The sequence below is a fragment of the Hippopotamus amphibius genome, chromosome 8, assembly GCF_030028045.1.
Source record: "Hippopotamus amphibius kiboko isolate mHipAmp2 chromosome 8, mHipAmp2.hap2, whole genome shotgun sequence".
Classification (NCBI taxonomy): Eukaryota; Metazoa; Chordata; class Mammalia; order Artiodactyla; family Hippopotamidae; genus Hippopotamus; species Hippopotamus amphibius.
In genome coordinates this window covers 28281322-28303506 of record NC_080193.1, presented here as the reverse complement: position 1 = coordinate 28303506, position 22185 = coordinate 28281322, and the positions used below count along the sequence as shown (strand labels likewise).

General features: G+C 52.6%; 1 protein-coding gene across 2 annotated transcripts; it reads left to right on the top strand.

The window, feature by feature from the left end:
• The first annotated feature begins 1231 nt into the window (after positions 1-1231).
• On the top strand, positions 1232-15900 carry ANHX (anomalous homeobox). Of its 2 annotated transcripts, XM_057744647.1 has the most exons (9): positions 1232-1480; positions 3961-4088; positions 6707-6830; positions 7599-7812; positions 8162-8282; positions 9438-9730; positions 13479-13623; positions 15466-15541; positions 15814-15900. In XM_057744647.1, exons 1-9 carry the CDS (start codon positions 1232-1234, stop codon positions 15898-15900), a joined length of 1437 nt encoding a protein of 478 aa, XP_057600630.1. The 2 variants fall into 2 exon arrangements, with proteins under 2 accessions (XP_057600630.1, XP_057600631.1); XM_057744648.1 differs by lacking the exon at positions 9438-9730 and having other exon boundaries at positions 13498-13623.
• The last annotated feature ends 6285 nt before the right edge of the window (positions 15901-22185 follow it).

Genomic DNA, 22185 nt, shown 5'->3' with positions numbered 1-22185 from the left:
TGGAAACCGGCCAGACCCTCCGCTGGAAGCGCGCACACCCTTTAAGCTCGCTTCCACGAATCTGTTCCGTAGAAGTAAGGTAGTTGTAAACACAGGTCTGAAGGTTGTTTGAAAAAGAGATCACGGCTGTGAAGGTGCGGCTGCAGTTTACTTTGCAGGGCCCAGCGGAGACTAGGAACCATGACTGCGGCGCTGGCCAGATTAAGTATTGCCATAAGCAAGCTCTCTCTGCTGCTAAAACTTGGTGTATGTTTACGTAGTTAGATTGTAATTTAAAAACAAAATGCAAAGCCTTCAATCCAGCTTGCCGTGCTCACCTGTTTGTGTGGGGGTGGGAGGGCAGCTGAGTGGATTTTGGGGATGTAACGGGTCACTCGGAAGCCAGTCTGCCCGGGTCCCCACTTTCGGGCCTTTGCAAGTTACCTCAGCCCTCTCAGCCTGTGTCCTCACCTGGCAAAGGTGGGAACTCGGTGCTAGTAGCAGCGATGTGAGGGCAAGGAGCCGAAACTCCCGCCCGGCCGGCCTGCCTTTCACTCACTCTTTCCTCATTTTCATCCTTCCTTCTTTCCTTCCCTTCCTTTTCCTTCTTTTATTAATTTGTCGGATTAGAGTGACCTTTAAATCTTTGTGGCTTTCAAATATAAGCTTTGGGGTTTTTTCCAAAATCAAATTTTGGGGGTTTTTTCCAAAATCAAAATAATAAAAAGCAAATGTTGCTAGTCCCACCCCAGCGGGTCCCTTGACTCCCCTTTGAAGGAACGTAAAGGGCAGCCACCCAGCCCCTGGCCGGGGCGCAGCCCAGCTGCTCTGAGAGGTCTTGCTCTCCACCAGCAGGTGCTGGGGGGATCTCATGTCCCCAACGGCAGGTGGCGCCACCTCCACCGAGCCCTGAGAAGGAAGGAGGAAACGTAATGACAACCTGTGTGAGAAGCGGGGGAAACAGAGAGGTGGCACCGGGGCGGGGGGGGGACACGAGGGGAACAGACAGAGTTCCCCAGGAGTGAGGAGAACTCTCGCAGCTACAGCACCGAGCTGGATCTTGGTGCACAACCAGGGTCTGGGCTGTTGTGGGGACTAAAAGGAAATTGGTGGGCCCTGACACCCGTCTTCTGTCACTGAGCCTGTGGCAGGAAAGGCCTCGCAGAGTCGATCTGAGGATTGATGTGCAGTTGGCCCTTCAGCATGGGACTGACTGTGGTCTTGTTTGCAGAGAGGCCCAACCCGACTGGGGATGCAGAGCTTTCTGCAGCTGCTGAGGGGAAGCGGGGATACTGGCCCACCCTTGGCAGAGCTGGTGACCCTTGCAGGCAGGCTGTGCCGGGACCTACAGGACGACCCCACCCAGGTGCAGCCCTTGATCACCGCCATGCTGGACAGCCAGCTCCACCTGTACCTCTTGGACAATGAGGATGTGGCCCTAGTGTGCGCCAGCACCCTGGCCCAGCAGGAGCAGCACCAGGCTGCCTGCCTGCTGCTGAAGGTAGGACTGGTCTGCGGGGGAGGTGGGGGGGAGTTGCAGAGTTAGGGCAGCAGCCACCACTGTCCTGAACACAGTGGAAATGCCCAGAAGTCAGCAGGAGTCGGGGGAGATATGCTATAAACTGAGATAGGACAGTTCACTCTCACGGTGCTAAGTTCTAACCCTGTGGTCCTGGACTGGTGGTCCTGGCTTGGAAAGCTGGCATTCCAGTTAGTTAGACAAGCAATCAGACAGACCCAGGGTCTCAGTCCCTTAGCTGTGGGTCTGCATTCGGGACTCTGGAACCATGAGTATGTTTGTCACTTCTCTGGTGGTACTTTGAACCTCAACTCCTTTGGCATCAAAACCTCAGCTGCATTCATATGAAGCTATTTATGTCCTTATTTACCCACTTAATATTACTGCAGTACATTTCATTACCCAGATCCTGGTGTGTTTGGTTGCAGGATGCTTCCTGCCCCAGATCATACTGGGGCGGTGCAAATTATATAGTGTATACCTGTGTTCCTTCCTAAAATGTGAGAAATTCTGAATTCCAAAATACATCTGGCTCAAAAGGTTTTAATAAGAGATTTGGGGGCCTATGTTTCTCTTTTTCACTCCATATTTTTTAAAATAAGTTTATTTTTTATTTATTGGTTGCATTGGGTCTTCATTGCTATGCGCGGGCTTTCTGTAGTTGCAGCAAGCAGGGGCTACTCTTTGTTGCAGTGTGTGGGCTTCTCACTGTGGTGGCTTCTCTTTTTGCAGAGCACAGGCTCTAGGCACACGGGTTCAGTAGTTGTGACATGTGGGCTTAGTAATTGTGGCTCTTGGGCTCTAGAGCACAGGCTCAGTAGTTGTGGCGCACAGGCTCAGTAGCTTTGCAGCATGTGGGATCTTCCCAGACCAGAGCTCGAACCTGTGTTCCCTGCATTGGCAGGCAGATTCCTAACCACTGCACAACCAGGGAAGCCCCTTCATTCCATATTACGGTCCATGCGTAATTCATGCTGAGTTTACCTTCACGATACTCAATTCTTTCTATTTCCTTCCATTTCTGCTCCCTCCCCCAAGCACAGTGACATCCTCTTGGCTGTACCCCCACCCATGTCCTCTCCTGCTCCCTCAATCTGTTCTTCACGTAGCAGCTGGAGGGAGCATTAAAACTGCAGATGGGACCATGGTGTGCGCTGAGGCGGTGTCCCCAGAGCCTGCTGTCCAGTCCTGGCTCCCCCACAGTGGCCGTGCTGGCTTCCTTGCTGTTGCTGGAACTCCTGAGATCTTTATCTTTTGACCTTGATATGGGCCATTCCCTCTGCCACAGGCTGGACCCACTCTGTTTGTCTGGTGCCTTCCCACCTGTCTGGTTTCTGCTTTAAATGTCACCCCGTCGAGCTAGTGCCTCCTTTATTCTCAAAGATTTCAGAGAACCCTCATCCCCCTCTGTGGCTCCTTCCTAAACTCATAACTAGAAACCTGTTTATTTTGGGATGTGTTTTGTCTGCCTCCCCTCCTGCACTGCAGGCCCCAGGAGTGGGGGTGCATTAGTTCTGCTCATTAAAGGGTCCCCAGCACCCAGCATAACACCTGGAACATATGAGGGCTCAGCTTTCCAAATATGTCACAATAAGTGGATGAGCACACAGTTGAGCTGCAACAGCTGCTGTGAAGGCAGTCAGTGATGAAATGTGACATCAATGATGCAAAAGCCCCAGGAAAAGGACAGTAACTCAGTCAGGGTGGTCCAGAAATGTCTCTGAGGAAGTGATGTGCTCTGGACCTGAGAGAGGATGGGGCCCTCACATTAAGGAAGGGCGTTTCCCGCCAAGGGCCGCTCCTGCAGGTGGAGAGACCCCAAGGGGGCTCCCTGCCTGATGGATGGGCTGACAACTCCATTCTGGCAGGAGACTGCGGCCCTCAACCCAGCAAAAGGGGCTTTTTTAGATGCTGTGGAGAGAAAGCTAAGCGAGTCTCAGCACCTCCCTCACCAAGGTGGTCCTGAGAACACTGGGGTTAAAGGCAAGAACCACACACTGACCACAGGGGCTGTGTCTGGGGGAGGCCCACATTCAGCATCCTTGGCCATTTCTAAAGATGGGTACGTGACCAAGTCACACTGGGTCAGGGAGCTATCACTGGTACAGACCAGGACCCCTTCATCCCCCTCAGCTCAGGATGTGCCCGCCCTGCTGGTGGGAAAGGCCTTTCACGCAAGACAGGGGTCAAGCCTCGGGCCCCTCAGACCTGACCGTGTGATTCTTAGTGCAGGTCTGCCTCTTGTGTGCAGTGGCCATGGCCCAGAGTTAGCCTTCATCTTCCTGCCCCTCACCTGTGGGGAGGAGGGAGCGCTGTGCCCTCCTCCTGTTCGTGGGAGGGCCTGGTGGGGACTGGAGCGCAGCCATGGGGCTCATGCTCTCGCCCCTAGGACCCCACGAGAGGTTGTTCTGAGGCTCGGGTCGGGTGGACAGCGGGGCTCTGGGGCAGGCTCTTGTCCACAGGGATGCCGGGTGCCAGGAGGCAGCCCAAAGCTGGTGCAGCTCTGGAACGACATCCACTACCGTCTGGTCATGAAGAGGCTCGGCGTGGCCACGCTGACCCCGGTTCAGAAGTTCCGCTGCAGGAAGAGGTATGCACTGGCCTTTATTGGTGCTTATTCCCTGGGGCTCCTGAGGGATTTACCCTCCAAAACTACAGAAGGGCTGAGGTGAAGTAGAGGCAGGGAGATAAGGGCAGGGAGAGAAGAGAGGAAGCAAAAATAGTCAGAGGGAAAACAGAACTACCATATGACCCAGCAATCCCACTCCTGGGCATATACCCACTGAAAACCATAATTCAAAAAGAAACATGCACCGCAATGTTCATTGCAGCACTATTTACAATAGCCAGGACATGGAAGCAACCTAAATGCCCATCAACGGATGAATGGATAAAGAAGAAGTGGCACATATATACAATGGAATATTACTCAGCCATAAAAAGGAATGAAATTGAATTATTTGTAGTGAGGTGGATGGACCTAGAGTCATATAGAGTGAAGCAAGCCAGAAAGAGAAAAACAAATACTGTATGCTAATGCATAAATATGGAATCTTAAAAAAAATGGTACTGATGAACCCAGTGACAGGGTAGGAATGGAAATGCAGATGTAGAGAATGGACTTGAGGACACAGGGTAGGGGTGGGGCAAAGGGGAAGCTGGGATGAAGTGAGAGACTAGCATTGACATATATACACTACCAAATGTAAAATAGATAGCTAGTGGGAAGTTCCTGCATAACACAGGGAGATAAACTCGATGATGGGTGATGACTTAGAGGGGTGACATAGTGACGGTGGGAAGGAGTCGCGGGAGGGAGGGAATATGGGGACATATGTATAAATACAGCTGATTCACTTTGTTGTACAGCAGAAACTGACACAACAGCATAAAGCAATTATTTACTCTAGTAAAGAGCTAAAAAAAAAAAAAATAGAGGGTAGTAGGCTCAACATCAGCCCGGGCCCGACACTGAGCATCATCTCACCTGCTCAGCGGGCTATAGGGACACCTGCCCACCTGTGTCCGCAGGGTGAGGATAGGGAGTGGTTCCCAGGACCCAGGCCAAAAGTTGTAGCTGCAGCAGGAGCCGCTGCCTGTCAGTGAGGATGCTGCAGGGAGGGAGTCAGCAGGTGGGCACCCTGACCTCACCCTCCTCCTGCAGGGTGGGTGCCCCTCAGCTCAGCTAATCCCCATGGTCAGGCTCTGCAGGCGGCCTGGTCCAGATCCCCGGTTGGCCCCTCAGGGCTGCAGAACCTTTAAAGAGAGGTAAAGGTGAGGGTGCTGCCAGCACCACATGAGGTGAATGAGGTGCTCAGAAGACTGGCACACGTTAGCTTCTGAATAGATGTTAATTATCACTATGACCATTATCAGCACCAAGTAAATGTTACGACTACTGGTTATTATCATTTCCATTGTTACCATTCATGGATAAGGACACTGAGGCACAAAAAAGTTAGTGGCTTGCCTGGTTACATGCTTGAGAGGTACAAAGGCAAGATTCCAGCCTACACATCGAGACTGTAGAGCCCTTGTTCTTGATTTTGGGTGTTCCCTACTGGCCTGGAGGAGCTGCAGGTCTCGCTCTGAGCTCCTGAAAGCCAAGTGACAGGATTTGATGAGCCATGGGCCAGGTTGATGGAAGAAGAGATGGATTCCTTTTGGATCAGAATTTTTCTCATGGTGCCCGCCAGATATGTCCTCAAAGCCCAGCAGTTAATCACCCTTGAGGGATGCAGTCAGGTCCCTCCCTAAAGCCTGCTGGAGGGTAGTTCAGCAAAGTGAATGAATCAGCAGGCAGTGTTTGTGAAGAGGCCCCTGGCTGCTTGGTGCTACTAGAGGTGCTGGGGCCCTGCTCCCCTGGAGCTGCCCGAGGGTGTGGATGATGGACAGTAGACAAGGAAACAAAGCAGATCCCATAATCCAGAGCAAGGAATGCTAACATAACACGTTTAGCAGAGGGCTGTGACTCACTGGCCCTTTGTTGTGGTGGGGGCTACAGCACGTGGCTGTGGAGCCTTGGAGAGGCCTGACCCGGGGATGGTGCACTCTGGGCTTAAGGAGGGGTGACCCTGGAGTTACAGCAGGTGTTCAGTGCAGGAGCAGAGGCAGGAGGTTCTTGGAGTTTCTGGGAGTGGCTGTGGCCAGGGAAAGGGCTATGTCAGGATAGACGCTGGAGGACTTGCCGATAGGTTGAATGTACTGGAGAAGGTAAAGAGAACACACCAGGCTCCAGGGCTCTTGGCCTGATTGGCAGAGACGTGGTGGTCTCTCGCTGGGTTGCGCAGGACAGGCTGGGGGAAGATGTGGGGAGTGGGAGACTGAGTTCCACTGGGACTTCATGGGGATTTGTTCGATTGGCATTTGGATGTGAAATCTTGTATACACCAGTGCCGTTTGTTTATATGACACTTTTTATCTTTTGGAAAAATCTCAATTATACACTCAGTAAAGAGGATGTCCTCATCATCCACCTTCCACAGTCATGGCCACTAGTCAGCAGTGGTACTGGAAACCCTGGTGAAAGTGTGGCGTGTGGGCCCAGGCAACACCAGGCCCCTCCCTTGTTCAGGGGATGGACCCAGGAACTGCAGCACACAGCGGGGAGGAGGGTGGCCAGTGAAAGGAGAGGAAGTCCAGGGGAGCACGGCAGGTGCATTCAGAAGAAGGGGGGTCTGTAACCACCTCCTCACTGTTCTCACCCAGGAACCCGCCGCCCGCCTCCCTCTGCCCTGAAGGCCTCAAGAGCCGGAACTTCCCCAGAGAAGTCCGCCAGAAGCTGCAGGACTTTGCCTCGGGCGTGAGCACCAACCCCAGCAAGTCCGAGCGGGTAAGAGCAGATGAGACCGAGGCCAGGCAGCCCTCCCCTTAGCCTACCCTCCCCGTCCGTAGGTAGGGCACTCCCGCCCTTAGGTGACATCACCACCCTTAGAGATTGGCCCGCACCCTTAGCCACACCTCTTTACCTCCCCAGTGGCCTATCTGCCAGGGCGCTGTTGGTCTCTGCCTCCCCTGAACTCCCCTGGGGACCGCGCCCTTTGGCTGGCAGCCCCCGAACATTCAGCCTGCACACGTGGTTCGGTTAGTTTCATCACGGGAGTCATAATACTCCCTCATCCAGTGTGGCTTCAACAGATGCTCACTGAGCACTCACCGCAGCCGGGGGCTCCAGCAGCAAGGATGCAGGGGTGAGCTCTCGAGGCAGGAGTGAGAGTCTCCTAGCTCAGAAAGCTGGCGTGCGCCCTTCTCTCTGGGTCCAATCAGCGGGGCTCTCCCAGTGATCGCCCTGGCCCAATCAGCGGGGCACTCCCAGAGCTCGGCGCTGTGGCCCGTGGTGGTGCTTCGCGTCCGGCTCCTGCGGAAGGACAGGCGCCTGGTCGCAGGGTCTGTCGTGGCCCACGGGCTCTCACAGCGGGCGGGCGGCGGTCAGTGGTTTGGTGGCGCCTCGGGAGGATCCGGTTTGCACGCCCTGCCGAGCCCTCCCGGCTGTGAATGGCCCGTCGGCGGGGCTGCGGCTTGAGGAGAAATGAGGCCCGCTGGTGCCCCGGCCCCGTGGCGCAGGAGAGGGCCGGGCAAGCGGCGTGTTGTTTCGGGGCAGGAGGACCTGGCCTCGGAGACGCGATTGACCACGGAGCAGGTCTACAACTGGTTTGCCAACTACCGGCGGCGCCAGAGGGCCCTTGCGCAGCGCGCGGCGCCAGCCCGGGACTCGGCCGAGGACCGCCCCGCGAGGCAGGCGGGTCCGCATCCCCCGCAGCCCATAGGCCAGCCCCGTCTTGGCTCTGGCTGCGTGGACCGGCCTCGGTGGTCGGGTGAGTGGCCCCTCTCACAAAACCTGTGTCTAGGGCCGAGGTAGGGTCGCCGGTTACAGGACAGTTCCCCTCCTCCAGCCCCCAGTCTGCACTTCACCCTGTGGGAAGCGAGATAGCTGAAGCTGAGGGCCCAGGTGGGGCTGCAGCAGTGTTTGGCGTTGAGAGGTTACTGTGTCTCCAGGGCCAGGAGTCCATGGGAAGTGAAGCCAAGCACCAGAATTTAGGGTGTCCTGGGATCCTAATTATGGGTTTCGGTTCCGACCAAAGATCGAGGAACAAACAATACTGGGCAACCCGCATGGGACACCTGGCATCACCCAGCCTCCCCTCCTATCTGATCGGCTTTTAGCAGGACCTGAGGAAAGTGGGCCTGTACAGACCCCGGAGACCACCCAAGGGCTGTGGGAGCCGCTGGCCCTGACCCCAGGCTTCTCTGGAGACAAGACTGTGCCAAAGTCACTGGCTCCCAGGTACTGCCTCCCACCTAGGCCATGGCACCGTCTCCCTGTTCAGTCCCCCATCCTCAGTGGGAGACCAGGCCTGAAGTGGGTGTAGGAATGCCTGCCGGACACTGGGACCAGGTCAGTGATGATTGGGGGCAGGGACAGTTGTGACCCCAGGTACTAGGGGAGCCCCTGGCAAGGAGCCCACGTCATGGATGCCACACATACTCCCAGACCCTGACTCACAGCCTGACTTCACGTAAAATTTGGATAATGGAGAAAACAGAAAGAAAAACATGCAGACCTATCTCCTAAAGGCAAATTCATTGTCCTTGCGGTTTCTCTCTAGCGTTTGGTACAGTTAGTGACAGCTAGCATTTTTTGAGTTCCTGCTACAGACCAGGCACTGTCTAACCGTTTTCCCTCACCCTGTCGCTCCTGTGATGCTGCACAAACTGCTGTGAGGAAAGTGCCAGCAGCAGCAGGCCTGAGTCTGAGCATGCAGCCAGGTCCATGTCTGTGTAAACATCAAGCTGTGCCCACTTTCTCCATTTACACTTGTGCTGTCAGCATCTGTCATGACACTACCCAGGCTGGCACTTCATAGCCAGGCTGGAACTACCCACGTGTGTGACCTTGGGCAGATTCCCATGACCTCTCAGTGCCTCCTTTTTGTCACCTGTGAAATGGGGATGGTGATGGGCCCTGCCATGCAGGTGGTGACACAGCTTACAGGGGTGGGGGGTGCTAACAAAAGCCCAGGAGTACAATCTGAGACACAGGGAGCATTTGGGGGGAATATTAACTCTTTTCATTATTGACTGCTGTCTAATATTCCTTTAAGATCCACTTTCATTCACTCAACTATTAGGCTCTTCCTAATTATTTTCAGCTTTCAGTATTTTGGAACAGTTCTTCATTGAAGACACTTGTAAATAAACTGCTAACATATCTTAGGTTTCCAGCAGTAGTATTTTTTGTGTCTCTGGAACCCTTGCAGCCCCAGGGAGAACTGTGGAGGCAGCATGATCGGGGATGTGGTAGACCCCACAGCTGTCTGTGGCTGCATTCAGTCCAGAGCCCAGATTCCCAAACTGGGCTGGAGTCTCCTCCCAGGCGCCCCCTACCCCAGCCTGAGGGAGCCTCTGCCCACCAAGGGATGGTGTTCACTGTTCTCCCCAGGTCTCTTCAGGGTAGCGAGATGTACCAGGAAGGGCCCAGCCACGATCCTGCCACTCTTCCCCCCATCTGCCCTGGACCTGGTCTCTGCCCTCTGGCTGCTGGCGGTGACCTACTGGACCCGTCTCTGGCTGCCCCCGAGTCGTGGCTGACGTCTCTTGCACTGGCATCCTCCAAGGAAGTTTCCTTCCAGACTGGACAACTGATCCACAGTCACGGGCTGGACCTCATGATGCGCCCTGCAGACGCTGCTCTGGCTGTGTCCTTCACTGCCCTTGGCGAGCCCAGCCCCACAGGTGGGTCCACTCTAGGCAGACCATGTGTTTCCACAGCAGATGCTTCAACTGCTTGTAACTCGTTTGCAGGGGGAGAATTTTGAGGGGCCAGGACTTTTCTGCTTGAATCCCGTGTATTTGATTAGACCCCAAACCAGTGCAGTTGGAACAGGCTCTTCCCACAAACAGGCCAAATATTTTTCATTTTATTTTTGTTCTCAAAATGAAGTGTGCACGTGACTAAGAAAATAAGATAGTGAGGAAGGAGTTGAAATGAAATGGCAATCACCCCTGCACTCCAGTCCCCATAAGTTGTCAGCATCTGCTACAGCAGAGAAGGGCTGAGCTGCTCAGACCCCTACTGCTCTTGCCCTAGTTTCTTTCTTAGTTGTAACTGTAGCTGTAAATACCTTTAAAGAATATGTATTCAGGTATGTATTTTGTCCACCAAACATGATAGCATCTTGTGACTTCCCAGCTTATGAGGAGGATATTGGCGCTGAACTCATCATGTGACCTAAAATTTTAGATATCTTCCTGTAGTTTCTCATTGGCTTTGTTTTTCCTTACATTTTCTGCTTTTATCACGTCTTTAACTTCTTCCAGTGTTTCAAGCATCCCCTCTGAGGAAGACTTGCTGCAGAGTCTCCTTCCTGTTCCCATCCAAGTGCCTGGGGCGGAGCCATCCTCCTGAGAGCCTTCAGTTGCTTCCCTGGGTTTGCTTCAGTGTTTCCTTAACTGCAGGTCTTGTTCTTTCTTTCTTGACTCTTGTTATGTTAAAGAATGTCTTTAATTAACTTTATTTATTTACTTATTTATTTTTATTTGACTGCATTGTGTCTTTGTTGCTGTGTGCAGGCTTTCTCTAGTTGTGGCAAGTGGTGGCTACTCTTCATTGTCGTGTGGAGGCTTCTCTTGTTGCGGAGCACCGGCTGAAGGTGTACAGGCTTCAGTAGTTGTGGCTCCCAGGCTCTAGAGCACAGGCTCAGTATCTGTGGCACATGGGCTTAGTTGCGCTGTGGAATGTGGGATCTTCCCAAATCAAGGATCAAACCCGTGTCCCCTGCATTGGCAGGCAGATTCTTCACCACTGCGCCACCAGGGAAGATTTTGTCTTTAATTAACTTTACAAAAAAGGGTGCCTGCAAGGGAAATTTTCTGATTCCTTGCATCTTCTGAAATTGTCTTTAATCAGCCCTCATGTTTGATTAACGATTTGTCATGGACAGAATTCTGAGTTTAAAATACTTTTTCCCTTAGAAATTTGAAAGCAGCATATCATTGTAGCATCCAATGTTGTCATTTTAAGTCAGATGTCATTCTGATGTTCACATACTTTTCTTTTCTTGGAGCTTCTTTTTTTTAAGTCTTGGTGTTCTGAAATTTCACAGTGATGGTCCTAGGTGTAAGTCTTTTAAATTCACTTTGTTGTTAAGCCTTTCAATTTAAAGAACCAGAGCACAAGTGCTTCTTTAAGCTCTGGACATTTTTTATAATATTTTTCCATAGTTTCTTGGATAATTTCCTCCCTGCAGTTCTCTCTTTAGAGCACAAATGTTATTTGGATGTTGGAAATCCTGGACCAATCTCCCAAAATGGCTTACTTTTTATTTATTTTTTTTTATAAATTTATTTATTTATTGGCTGTGTTGGGTCTTCATTGCTGCACGTGGGCTTTCTCTAGTTGTGGCAAGCGGGGCCCACTCTTCATTGTGGTGCGCGGGCTCCTCATTGTGGTGGCTTGTCTTGTTGCAGAGTATGGGCTCTAGGTGCATGGGCTTCAGTAGTTGCAGCACATGGGATTAATAGTTGTGGCTCGTGGGCTCTAGAGCGCAGGCTCAGTAGTTGTGGCGCATGGGCTTAGTTGCTCCATGGCTTGTGGATCTTCCTGGGGCAGGGATCAAACCCGTGTTCCCTGCATTGGCAGGTGGATTCTTAACCGCTGTGCCACCTAGGAAGTCCAATGCTTACCTTTAAAAAAATTTTTTTAATTGTATGTGCTTTAGGGTTAAACTCTATCTTCTGATATTTTGACAGTTATATATTTTAAGAGAACTCCAAGCTCTCTTTTTCCTTTTTCTATTTTTTTAAAAATACTTATTTGGCTGCACCAGGTCTTAGTTGCAGCATTCAGGATCTTTAGTTGCCGCATGTGGGCTCTTAGTCATGGTGAGCGGGATCTAGTTCCCCAACCAGGGATTGAACCTTGGCCCCCTGCATGGGGAGAGCAGTCTTAACCACTGGACCACCAGGGAAGTCCCCCAAGCGCTCTCTTCTTATTTCTGATTTTCCTTTCTTCATAGGTCATGTTACTTTTTGTAGATGCAATATCTTAAAATTCTCCTAGTATCCTAGTTAGAAGTTTCAGAAAACATGCTTTGTTGCCTGAAGGGGGGAGTGTTGGGACTGTGGATTCAGGCCCTTCCTTGAACTGGGGGTGGGAGGTAGGGGGCATCCCAAAAGAGGAAGAGCCTGGAGACTCATTTCTCTGATGCAGGAGGCAGTTTTTCCATTTTATCAGATGATCTTTCCATCTGGTCTTTCATTTCAGAGACCTTTTCCTGTCTCTGTTTACGAACAAGCCTGGAGTCAGGACAGGCAGTGGCCAACCTCATACTGGGGTGAGGGGAGCTGGTCTTCACACCATGTCCACATGTGTGAGGGGTGATTCTCTCTGAGAATCAGCGAGCTCCCTGCTGGCCACCTGAGCACCTCGCTTTCCCCCCATCCCTGCAAACCTCTCAGGGTCCTTGGCCCCTGCTTATGCCCCGGATTCCCTTCATCCCCGCCCCCCACACACACATACACAGTGGGATTGGACCTGTGCCCTGCATTTGCATAACACAGATATCTCCCACCTGTTAATTACCCTTCCCATGACATGGCCTTTCTTCCAGGGTTGAGGCTTTTTATTTCTCTCTCTTGGAGGAAGAAGATATAACCCATTGATCTATTCTGTGTGAACTGGAAATTAGCACTTAACCACATTTCATGGGCCTCAAGAGTATCTTTAAAGTTCTTCAGGAAAGAGGAAACAGCAGAATGTGGAGGTAGAGTCAAACACCAAATGCTTAGGAAGGTTCAAGGCAGCAGGCAGATAAGTGGTCACTCTGGCAGACAGGAGGGAGGACTGTTGTTTGGGGTCTGAGATCAGGGACACATGTTCATTTTACCACCTGGATAGACTTCCAGCAGAAATGGACCTTCCTTCTTATCTCACTTTGCTCCTATATGTCTGTCGACCCAGAACTGATCAGGTCCACAGTGCCTTGCCTTTTAGAGTAAAAGGGACCCTAAGAGATTTTCTGTAATATTTTAAGTAGAGAGAAAGAGCAAGGTAAGGTAGTAACACGTTGTGTCGCAGCGAAGTCATGGTGAAACCCAAGGTAAAAGGGGAAGGGAAACAGCCAAGGGTTGGGGGCCCAGCCTGTGGTGAACCAGCGCAGGAGACACGTGTGAGGGCCTGTCCTCCCACGGCAGCGGTGGCTGTGGGGCACGTGGGGTGCTGAGTCTTTGTTTGGCTCTGGGGGCTGGCATGAGGTCTAGAATGACAAAGAAAAATTTGAAGTCAGCAAAGTGTGACATGGTTTTGGGCTTTGGAAGCCTGGAGAGGCCACTGAGATCAACAGTGGTGGCTGCCTTCCCTCCACGAGGGAGCCAGGCTGGGGCTGGCCAGGCTGGCACTGCCTCTCTGTGGGGGCTCTGCTGTGCTGTATGTGGGCCCTGCTCCCTCCCCCAGCACTTGGGTGTGCGGTTTCTTCCCGCGCAGGATTCGCTGACCCTGCCAGCAGCGACCCCCAGAACACCTACCTGGAGGAGGGTCCGGGTCCCAGCAGCCAAGCAGAACCACAGGGGGGCGGCTTCCCGGTGACCCAGCCCTCTCCACAGGCTCCAGAGTTCATCCTCACCCAGAGGTAAGCTGCAGAGCCATGGGGCTCAGGGGACGCTTCCCAGGGGCTGTAGACAGGGCAGTGTCTGATGCAGAGACTCGCCATCTCCAGGGTGCAGAGTCTCGTCCTATGTGCACCAAGAGAAGGTGACAGCTTTCCCCTCAGACAAGCGTGGGAGCACATACGGGCATCTGTTCTGTGGGTGGTGCCAGGCTTCCCCAGAGGCCTCCCAGGGCCCCAGCAGCCTCTTTCAGGTGTTTTCTTTTCCTCAAAGACTGTTTTCCTTTCTGGAAAGCATCAAAATCCTGATTTTATATTCCGGATTGTAGTTTTAAAGGGCCTTGGGAGGGCTGTGAACAGCCTAGGTGCTGTAGACCATGGCTGTGGGGGCCGTGGAAGCGGCCAGGAGACTTCACAGGAGGAGAGGTCGGGCCAGAGGTCCTCTGGTGGGGAGAGAATCTCCGATGGGGGCCACAAGACAGGGTCCCCAGGGCTCAGGGTATCCCAAGTCTGGGAGCTGAAGATCAGGAACCCAGTGAGGGTAGAATTACTGGGGGGCACAGGAGAGTAAGGTAGCAGTCTCTCAGGTCACAGGCTCTGCCTGTGGAAACAGCCACGTGGCAGGAAAATCCAGGCCACGCAGATGGACTCACTTTTCCATTTGTGACCCAGAGCTGCATGAAGCAGAGCGGCCACAGGGCCTGCTGGGCCTCTCCCCTGGCTGGGCCTCTCCTGCTCGCTCTGATCTGATAACCTCGATTCCTTGTTTAAAAATGGCTTCATTGGGGTGTAATTGGCATGAAGTAAACCCACGTTTAGATGGTACAAATGACAATATTCTGAGTGTGACTTGTGTATCCACCACGAACCATAGCTGTGCTGCAGGTCCTGGGCCCCAAGGCTGTTTCCACCTGCCTCCACCCCCACCCGCCGTCACCCCAGGACCAAGGACCTGCTTTCGTTAGCTGTGTTTTCTAGAATTTCATACAAATTCAATCATACAGTGTATACTCTTTTTATGGGATGACTTCTTTCACTCAGCCTGACTACTTTGGGACCTGCCTCTGCTGCTGTGTATATAAGCATCCTTTCCTTTTTTTAAAAAAAATTATTTATTTATTTATTTGGCTGTGCCAGGTCTTAGTTGCGGCATGCAGACTCTTAGTTGTCGCATGTGGGATCTAGTTCCCTGACCAGGAATCAAACACAGGCCCCCTGCATTGGGAGTGCGGAGTCTTAATCACTGCACCACCAGAGAAGTCCCTATCCCTTCCTCTTTATTGCTGAGTCCTAGTCCTTGGTGTGGGTTGACATCACCTCTTGTGGACACTTGGGAGCTCCTGGTTTGGGGCTGCTGTGCACACTCCTAGAAACGTGGTGGCCTGCATGTTGCCTTCATGTGTCTGGGGGTGTACGCCTAGCAGTGGGACGACTAGGTCACAGACAGGTGTGATTTGACTTCAAGGAACCACATGGCGTTTGTCCCAAGTGGCTGCGCCTGTCCCCTTCCCTGCTCCCCCTGTTACTCCCCGATTTGGTCCTAAGGACCTCGTGACCCCCTCACACCTCAGGCCTGTCCCTTCTTTTGACCTTGTCTTCCTTTACATCTTGGCTTACCATCCCCTCCTCTGTGAGCCTGCCCTGACATGCTGACTACCTGAGCCACCTGCTCGAGGTGTCACACAGGCCCCTGCAGCATCCTGCACACCTGAGGGCCCTGCAGGAGGGGGCTGCTCCCAAAGAGAGTCCGGCATCTGGAAGGGCTTCTGATGGGTAGAAAACTCTAGGGGCATCACTCACGGTAGACGGTGTGACCCTCAAACAGGGCCTGGCAAAGGGCCTGTCCTGACACCGTCCCTTTTCCAGCCCCCCGGAGCTGGCCCCGGCCCCGCCTGCCTTCTCTGGCCCCACGTCTGCCATGCAGCTGAGCCCATCCAGCCAGGTGAGGCTGTCCTACGAAGCACCGTGGGGTTCCCTCCTCACTCCCCGCTCCTCAGCATGGGACTCTGGAGTGAATAAAATGCTCAGAGTTGAACATGGGGCAGAGGTGCCTCGAGGCTAGACTTGGGTGGAATGGGAGCTAAGAGGCAGGTGTCATGGGGCAGTGTTTCCTACTGAGTCCAGAGGGGGTGGGTTCCAGGGTTGGGGTGCACAGGTGAGAGGGCAGAGCCCACAGAGGGTACTTCTGTGTGTGATGCTGTGTTGGCTTTCCAGGTGCAGTGGCCTGACGGCCAGACCTCCAACGACGCCTTCTGGGGAGCCAGGATGCTCCTTGAGCTTTCGGGGGGCAGTCTGGGCTGAGCTGCCCCTCGGGAGCCTGGCCAGTGCCCCCAGGAGCAGATGTGGACATCTGGCAACAAAGATTACAGAGTTTATCCCTACTGAACAAGGAGGTCCCCTGAGTTCCCTGGGGGTTCCACTGAGAAGCACTGAGGGCAGCTGAGCCCCCTGGCATGTTTGAATAGTTTGGTTGACAACCCCCTGTACTGCAAGAAGCATCTGAGAAACATTCATGAAGTTAGAACTCAAAGGTGGGTCTGTTGCACTCAGGCAGCAACAGATTGCAGTCAATTTCCTGGGCAGGTTGAGGACAGTGAAGGCCCCTCTCCAGCAAGGGGGGTGTTGCACTGTGGCCACCCTCCTGCCTGTGCTGTGAGGAGGCCGGACTTCCCTGCCCAGTCACGTGCTGGGTGCAGTGTGGGGCCACACAGAGGCTTGTGCACCAGGGGAGAGCACCTTCCCCTTGGGTTGTGATCCCTTGTGTTTGACAAACAAGTGTTCTGTTCAATTAAAGTTTAATGTTCTGACGCCCACCGCCTCCCATTCACTTAACTGTCCCACAGACCTGCTCCTCCCATGCCTGCCTGCATTTCACAGCTCGAGGGCACTCATCCACGCATCAGGACCTGGTGGTGGACACTCAGGTCCTTCCCAAGGGCTCTGTTTTATAAGCGTCACGTGGGCATCTCTGCCCCCTGCCCCTTACCTGGTTACTCTGCCCCCGGAACCAGGAATCTCCCCGGAGTTGGAAGAAGAGGTGCCAAGTGCACAGGCCTGGGGCCGAGCAGGCTGCAACACCCAGCACCCCCAACCCCCTTCGGTTGTGACTTTGACACCACGACTGTCACCTCCAGGAATGGGCCCTTGACCCTCGCCTCCCCCGTGTTGGTGGACAGAGGTGGTACAGCGGGGGGCACAGTCAGGCTTGTGCCCTCGGGGCCCGCAGGAGTGTGGGGGAGGCAAAGGAATAAGGGGGCACTTCCAGGTAGTTGCTGGAGGATGGGGTGAAGTGGGAAGCAGCCAGGGAACCTGGGACCCCTGAGGAGACGCTGGGGGCTTCCCAGGAGGGGGCGTCTCAGCTGAGACCACATGTGCTTCCCCCACAACCCATCCTCCTCACCAGAACTACAAGGCCAAGCATCAGGAGTGACAGGCCACTCGCACAGCCACTCACATTCTAGGTTCCCTAAAACTCGGGCCTGAGGGTTTTAAACATTTATTTTGAAACAATTGAAAACTTACACATTGACCGTGCAATACAAAGATCTTTTTCTCTTTGAACCATTTGAAAATAAGTTACTGACCTGATGCCCCGTCATTCCCCTATCACTTCTATGTGTTTCCTTCAGGTAAGGAATTCTGCACACCCACAGCACCTCCCAGGAAATGAGAAAATCAGCCCTGACGCTTTACCGCCTCTTAACTGCCAGACCCCATGAGAGTTCAGTTAACTGTCCCCAAAATGCCCTGAATGTGAGTGAACCCAATCCACCCCATAGCACCTGCTGCATTTACCCCACAGGTCTTTCAGTGCCCCTCAGCCCAGGACAGTCCCTGGTTTTCCTGGACCTCCATGACCTTGACTTGAGGATTACAAGCTGGTTACTGTGTGGAATGTCCCCTAGAGTGGCTGTGTCTGACGTTTCCTTGTAATTCGGGGTGCACATTTGGAAGGAATATCCCCAAAGTGATGCTGGTCCTTGCTGCAGCCTCTGGGCAGCACGAGACCTTGCTCATCCCATCACTGATGGCTCATCTTCATCACCAGGTTGGGGTGTTGCCAGCCAAACTGCTTCACTATAGTTACTCTTTTTCTCTTTGTGTAGGTATTTTAGAGGGTGGTGCTTTGAAGCTGTGTAAATATCCTGTTTCTCATCAAACTTTCTATGAACTAATTCATTAGTTTCCCTAACTGCTTACCTAATTCTCACAATTAATGAACACTTCACTCTCTCATTTACCCCAATTCGGGGATCTCAAACATCACCAGCTTCCCTCCACACACAGGCACACAGTGTACACCCCGCCACCGAGAGTCACTCTTCACCTCCATGATTTACCCTTCACCCAAATGGTAAATGGTGTAAATAACTGAGTTACACAACGCGTCATTTTACCCACTCTTATCCGTACAGCCTGTCCCCACGTGAAGCATGCGCTTCAGACTCACCCTCCTCCATCCAAATTCTGCACAAAATGTCAGTACAGTGAGTGAACAAGCTTTGGGGTTAGGGGTTATGAAACCCTGGGCTGCTATGGGGTGTGCTACCCCTTGACCTTCCCAAGAAGCACGTGGAGTACTGGGCCTGTCCCAGTCTCTCCTGTGGCCAGCAGAGCCTGGATGCCTGGCAAGGAGGCACCTGTGTGGGGGCTGGTCAGTCAGAGGTGGGACCTGGTGAGCAGATCGCATGAGGACCTCCAGGGCATCTTCCTCCCTCCTGCCCATGGCAGACACTGGGCTCCATCCGGAACATCCCAGAGCCCTCCTTGGCCAGCTACATCGCGTCCACTTTGGAGGAAATGGATTAAAGTCTCTGGAGCTGACCCCTGACAGACTGGACCTCCTGTGGAGGGCCACCTGTGCAGTGTCAGACCTACGGGTGGAGGCAGGAAGCTCCTTCACTCAGCACCTGGGGTGGGAAGGGGGCGCTCTGCCCTCAGCGTCCTGCCAATCAGGTTTCCTGGCCACCACTTCCCTCCCTGCTTCCTGGCTTGACCCAGGCCCTTCTGAGAAGAGGAGTGTTGGCCCCACAAGTCTGTCCTGCCTGCCTCTCCTTAAAGGGCCAGGCTGAGCCACTGGACGCTGGTGAGATGCTGTGACCAGGCAGTGTCCTCTTTCTGTGTCTCCCCTACTGAGATCAAGATGCAGATAGTGGCAGCCATTCCAAACTGCTGATGGCTGAGGGAGGGGCCCAGAGGATGGTAAGGGATGGGATCTGGCTATTCTTGGGCTTTCTGGGCTCCAGGAATAGCGTGCAGGTGGAGAGGGGGTGTGCAGCAACCAGCTCCAGGAAGCTCCCCACTTCTCCTTGTCCTCATCCTCCTGTGGCCCCTGAAGGGTGAGAGCTGTGTCCAGAGCTCCCAGACAGTCAGGGCCAGAGTGACCAGCCAGCAGTGGCCTTGGTCTGTGAAGGGCCCTGCCTCTACCCCCACCTGCTGTGGTCTGGGGAGAAGGACAGAGCAGAGGGTGCCTGTATCCGTCCTTTAGGGCTGCTGTAACAAAGTACCAGAAGGGCATTCCCTGGCTGTCCAGTGGTTAGGACTCCTTGCTCTCACTGCTGAGGGTGCAGGTTCAATCCCTGGTGGGGGAACTTAGATCCCACAAGCCACATGGTGCAGCCAAAAAACAAGCAAATGAACAAACACAGAAAAGAACAAGGTGCCACAAACTAGGTGGCTTAGAACAACAGAAATTTGTGGTCTCTCGGTCCTGGAGGCTGGAAGTCTGACATCTTGGTGTTGGCAAGGCCTTGAGGGCCCCAGGGGAGGATCTGGCTCAGGGCTCTCTCCAGGTTCTGGGAGCTCTTGTCTTGGGACAGCACAGCACCTGTCCTCACAAGGCATTTTCCGTGTGTGTGTGTGTGTGTGTGTGTGTGTGTGTGTGTGTGTGTGTGTGTCTGTCAGTCTAAATTCCCCCTTTTTATACCAACACAATTGAACTGGATCAGCCAACCCAAATGATTTCATCTTGACCTGATTATCTGCAAAGACCCCGTTTCCATGTCATGTCACATTTGCGGGTATTGGGGGTTAGGACTTCAACACGTGAATTTCTGGGGAGCAAGATTCAACCTGCAACAGTGTCTCTGCTCTGCCAGCGATCTCCACCTCCCTGCTGGCCCGAGGTGCCGCAGTCCCTCCCTGAGGCAGCCCCATTGTGCTTAAGGGCAGCCTCAGGCAGGAGACTCTGTCCCCCCTGGCTGCGAGGCTGGGTCTGGAGCTGGGATCCTCCACCCAGTGAGAGCTGGGACGGGCCTGTCCTGGGTGGGAGGTGTGAAGTAGTGAAGGTAGTGAGATGGAGTCCTGTCTCTCTGAGTGCAGAGCAGCATCCGTCTCGGCAGGGTGAGCAGGGTCCAGACTGGTGTCTTCAGTACCAGAGGGTGGAGGGCGTGGATGGAATGAGGCGCAGGCACCCTCAGTTCTAACCCAGTTTAGAAACACTAGTGTGGACCCTCTTTCTGGAGCCGACCCCTTGAGAGCCCTAGGCCAGCATGTTTATAACAGCATCCACGTGGCTCGTGTGGCCTCACAGGGACCCGGGCCCCTGCAGGATTACACAGCTGGAGCCTCTTCTGCGTAGCTGGTACTGTGTTCACTGGACTCATACACTTGGTGCTGGTGGCGTCCGAGTGAGACTCGCTCCGAGGCAGTGTCCCTGTGGGTGAGCCATGCCTGCCCTCAATAGTGGGCAAGATGCCACCCTCTGGCATCCATGGAGCTTGCACTGTCCCCAGCCCAGATGCAGGGACAGAGGGCGGGAGCTCTGAACGCGGGTGTGGCTCCCGCGGGGAGATGTTGGTCTTGGACACAGGCACAGCATGCCTGGGGCTTTGCCCCATGGTTTCCCTTTACTTTCTAACTGGAATTTCATCAGGACTACAATGGACCCTCGAGCCAGTGGGGTCAGGGCGCCGACTCTCTGCCATCAGAATGGAGTATGACTTGCAGTCGCCTTCCTTGTCCCTGGTGTCGCATTGGTGGATCTGGCCAACCTGGATCGTGTGGTTCTGTGGTACTTTTTTTTTTTTAAAGCTCTTTATTGGAATATATTTGCTTTACACTCTTGTACCAGATTTTGAGGTACACCAAAGTGAATCAGCTGTATTTATACACATACCCCCATATTCCCTCCCTCCCATGACTCGCTCCCCCCCTCCCTATCCTGGCCCTCTAAGGCATCACCCATCATCAAGTTGATCTCCTTTTGTTATACAGCAACTTCCCACTAGCTATTTTACAGTTGGTAGTGTAAATATGTCTATGCTACTCTCTCACTTTGTCCCAGCTTCCCCTTCGCTCCCCCACCCCAGCCCCGTGTCCTCAAGTCCATTCTCTACATCTGTAATCTCCACTCTTGCCCTGTCACTGGGTTCATCAGTACCATTTCTTCAAATTCCATATATATGCGTTAGCATACGGTATTTGTTTTTCTCTTTCTGGCTTACTTCACTCTGTGTGACAGTCTCTAGGTCTATCCACCTCATTACATATAGTTCAATTTCATTCCTTTTCATGGCTGAGTAATATTCCATTGTATATATGTGCCACATCTTTATCCATTCATATGTTCATGGGCATTTAGGTTGCTTCCATGTCCTGGCTATTGTAAATAGTGCTGCAATAAACATTATGGTACATGTTTCTTTTGGGATTATGATTCTCTCTGGATATATGCCCAGTAGTGGGATTACTGGGTCATATGGTAGTTCCATTTTTAGTTTTTTAAGGAACCTCCAAATTGTTTTCCATAGTAGCTGTACCAACTTACATTCCCACCAACAGTGCAGGAGAGTTCCCTTTTCTCCACACCCTCTCCAACATGTATTGTTTCTAGATGTTTTGATGATGGCCATTCTGACTGGTGTGAGGTGATACCTCATTGTAGCTTTGACTTGCATGTCTCTAATGATTAGTGATACGAGCATCTTTTCATGAGTTTGTTAGCCACCTGCATGTCTTCTTTGGGAAAATGTCTATTTAGGTCTTCTGCCCATTTGTAGATTAGGTTATTTGCTTCTTTGGTATTAAGCTGCATGAGCAGCTTATATATTTTGGAGATTAATCCTTTGTCTGCTGCTTCGCTGGCAAGTATCTTCTCCCATTCTGAGGGTTGTCTTCTTGTCTTGTTTATGGTTTCCCTTGCTGTGCAAAATCTTTTAAGTTTCATTAGGTCCCATTTGTTTATTCTTGATTTTATTTCCATGATTCTAGGAGGTGGGTCAAAAAGGATCTTAATTTGATGGATGTCATAGAGTGTTCTGCCTATGTTTTCTTCTAGGAGTTTTACAGTGTCTGGCCTTACATGTAGGTCTTTAATCCATTTGGAGTTTATTTTTGTGTATGGTGTTAGGAAGTGTTCTAATTTCATTCTTTTACATGTTGCTGTCCAATTTTCCCAGCACCACTTATTGAAGAGGCTGTCTTTTTTTCATTGTATATTCTTGCCTCCTTTGTCAAAGATAAGGTGCCCATATGTGCTTGGGCTTACCTCTGAGTTCTCTATTCTGTCCCATTGATCTTCCTTTCTATTTTTGTGCCAGTACCATACTGTCTTGATCACTATGGCCTTGTAGTATAGTTTGAAGT

Bases quoted from the DNA above. Each gene is read 5' to 3' on its own strand.
- ANHX (XM_057744647.1), top strand. From the start codon at position 1,232: ATGCAGAGCTTTCTGCAGCTGCTGAGGGGAAGCGGGGATACTGGCCCA. The intron at 1,481-3,960 runs GTAGGACTGGTC...TCTTGTCCACAG, and splicing joins CTGCCTGCCTGCTGCTGAAG to GGATGCCGGGTGCCAGGAGG. The intron at 9,731-13,478 runs GTGGGTCCACTC...CTTCCCGCGCAG, and splicing joins TGGCGAGCCCAGCCCCACAG to GATTCGCTGACCCTGCCAGC.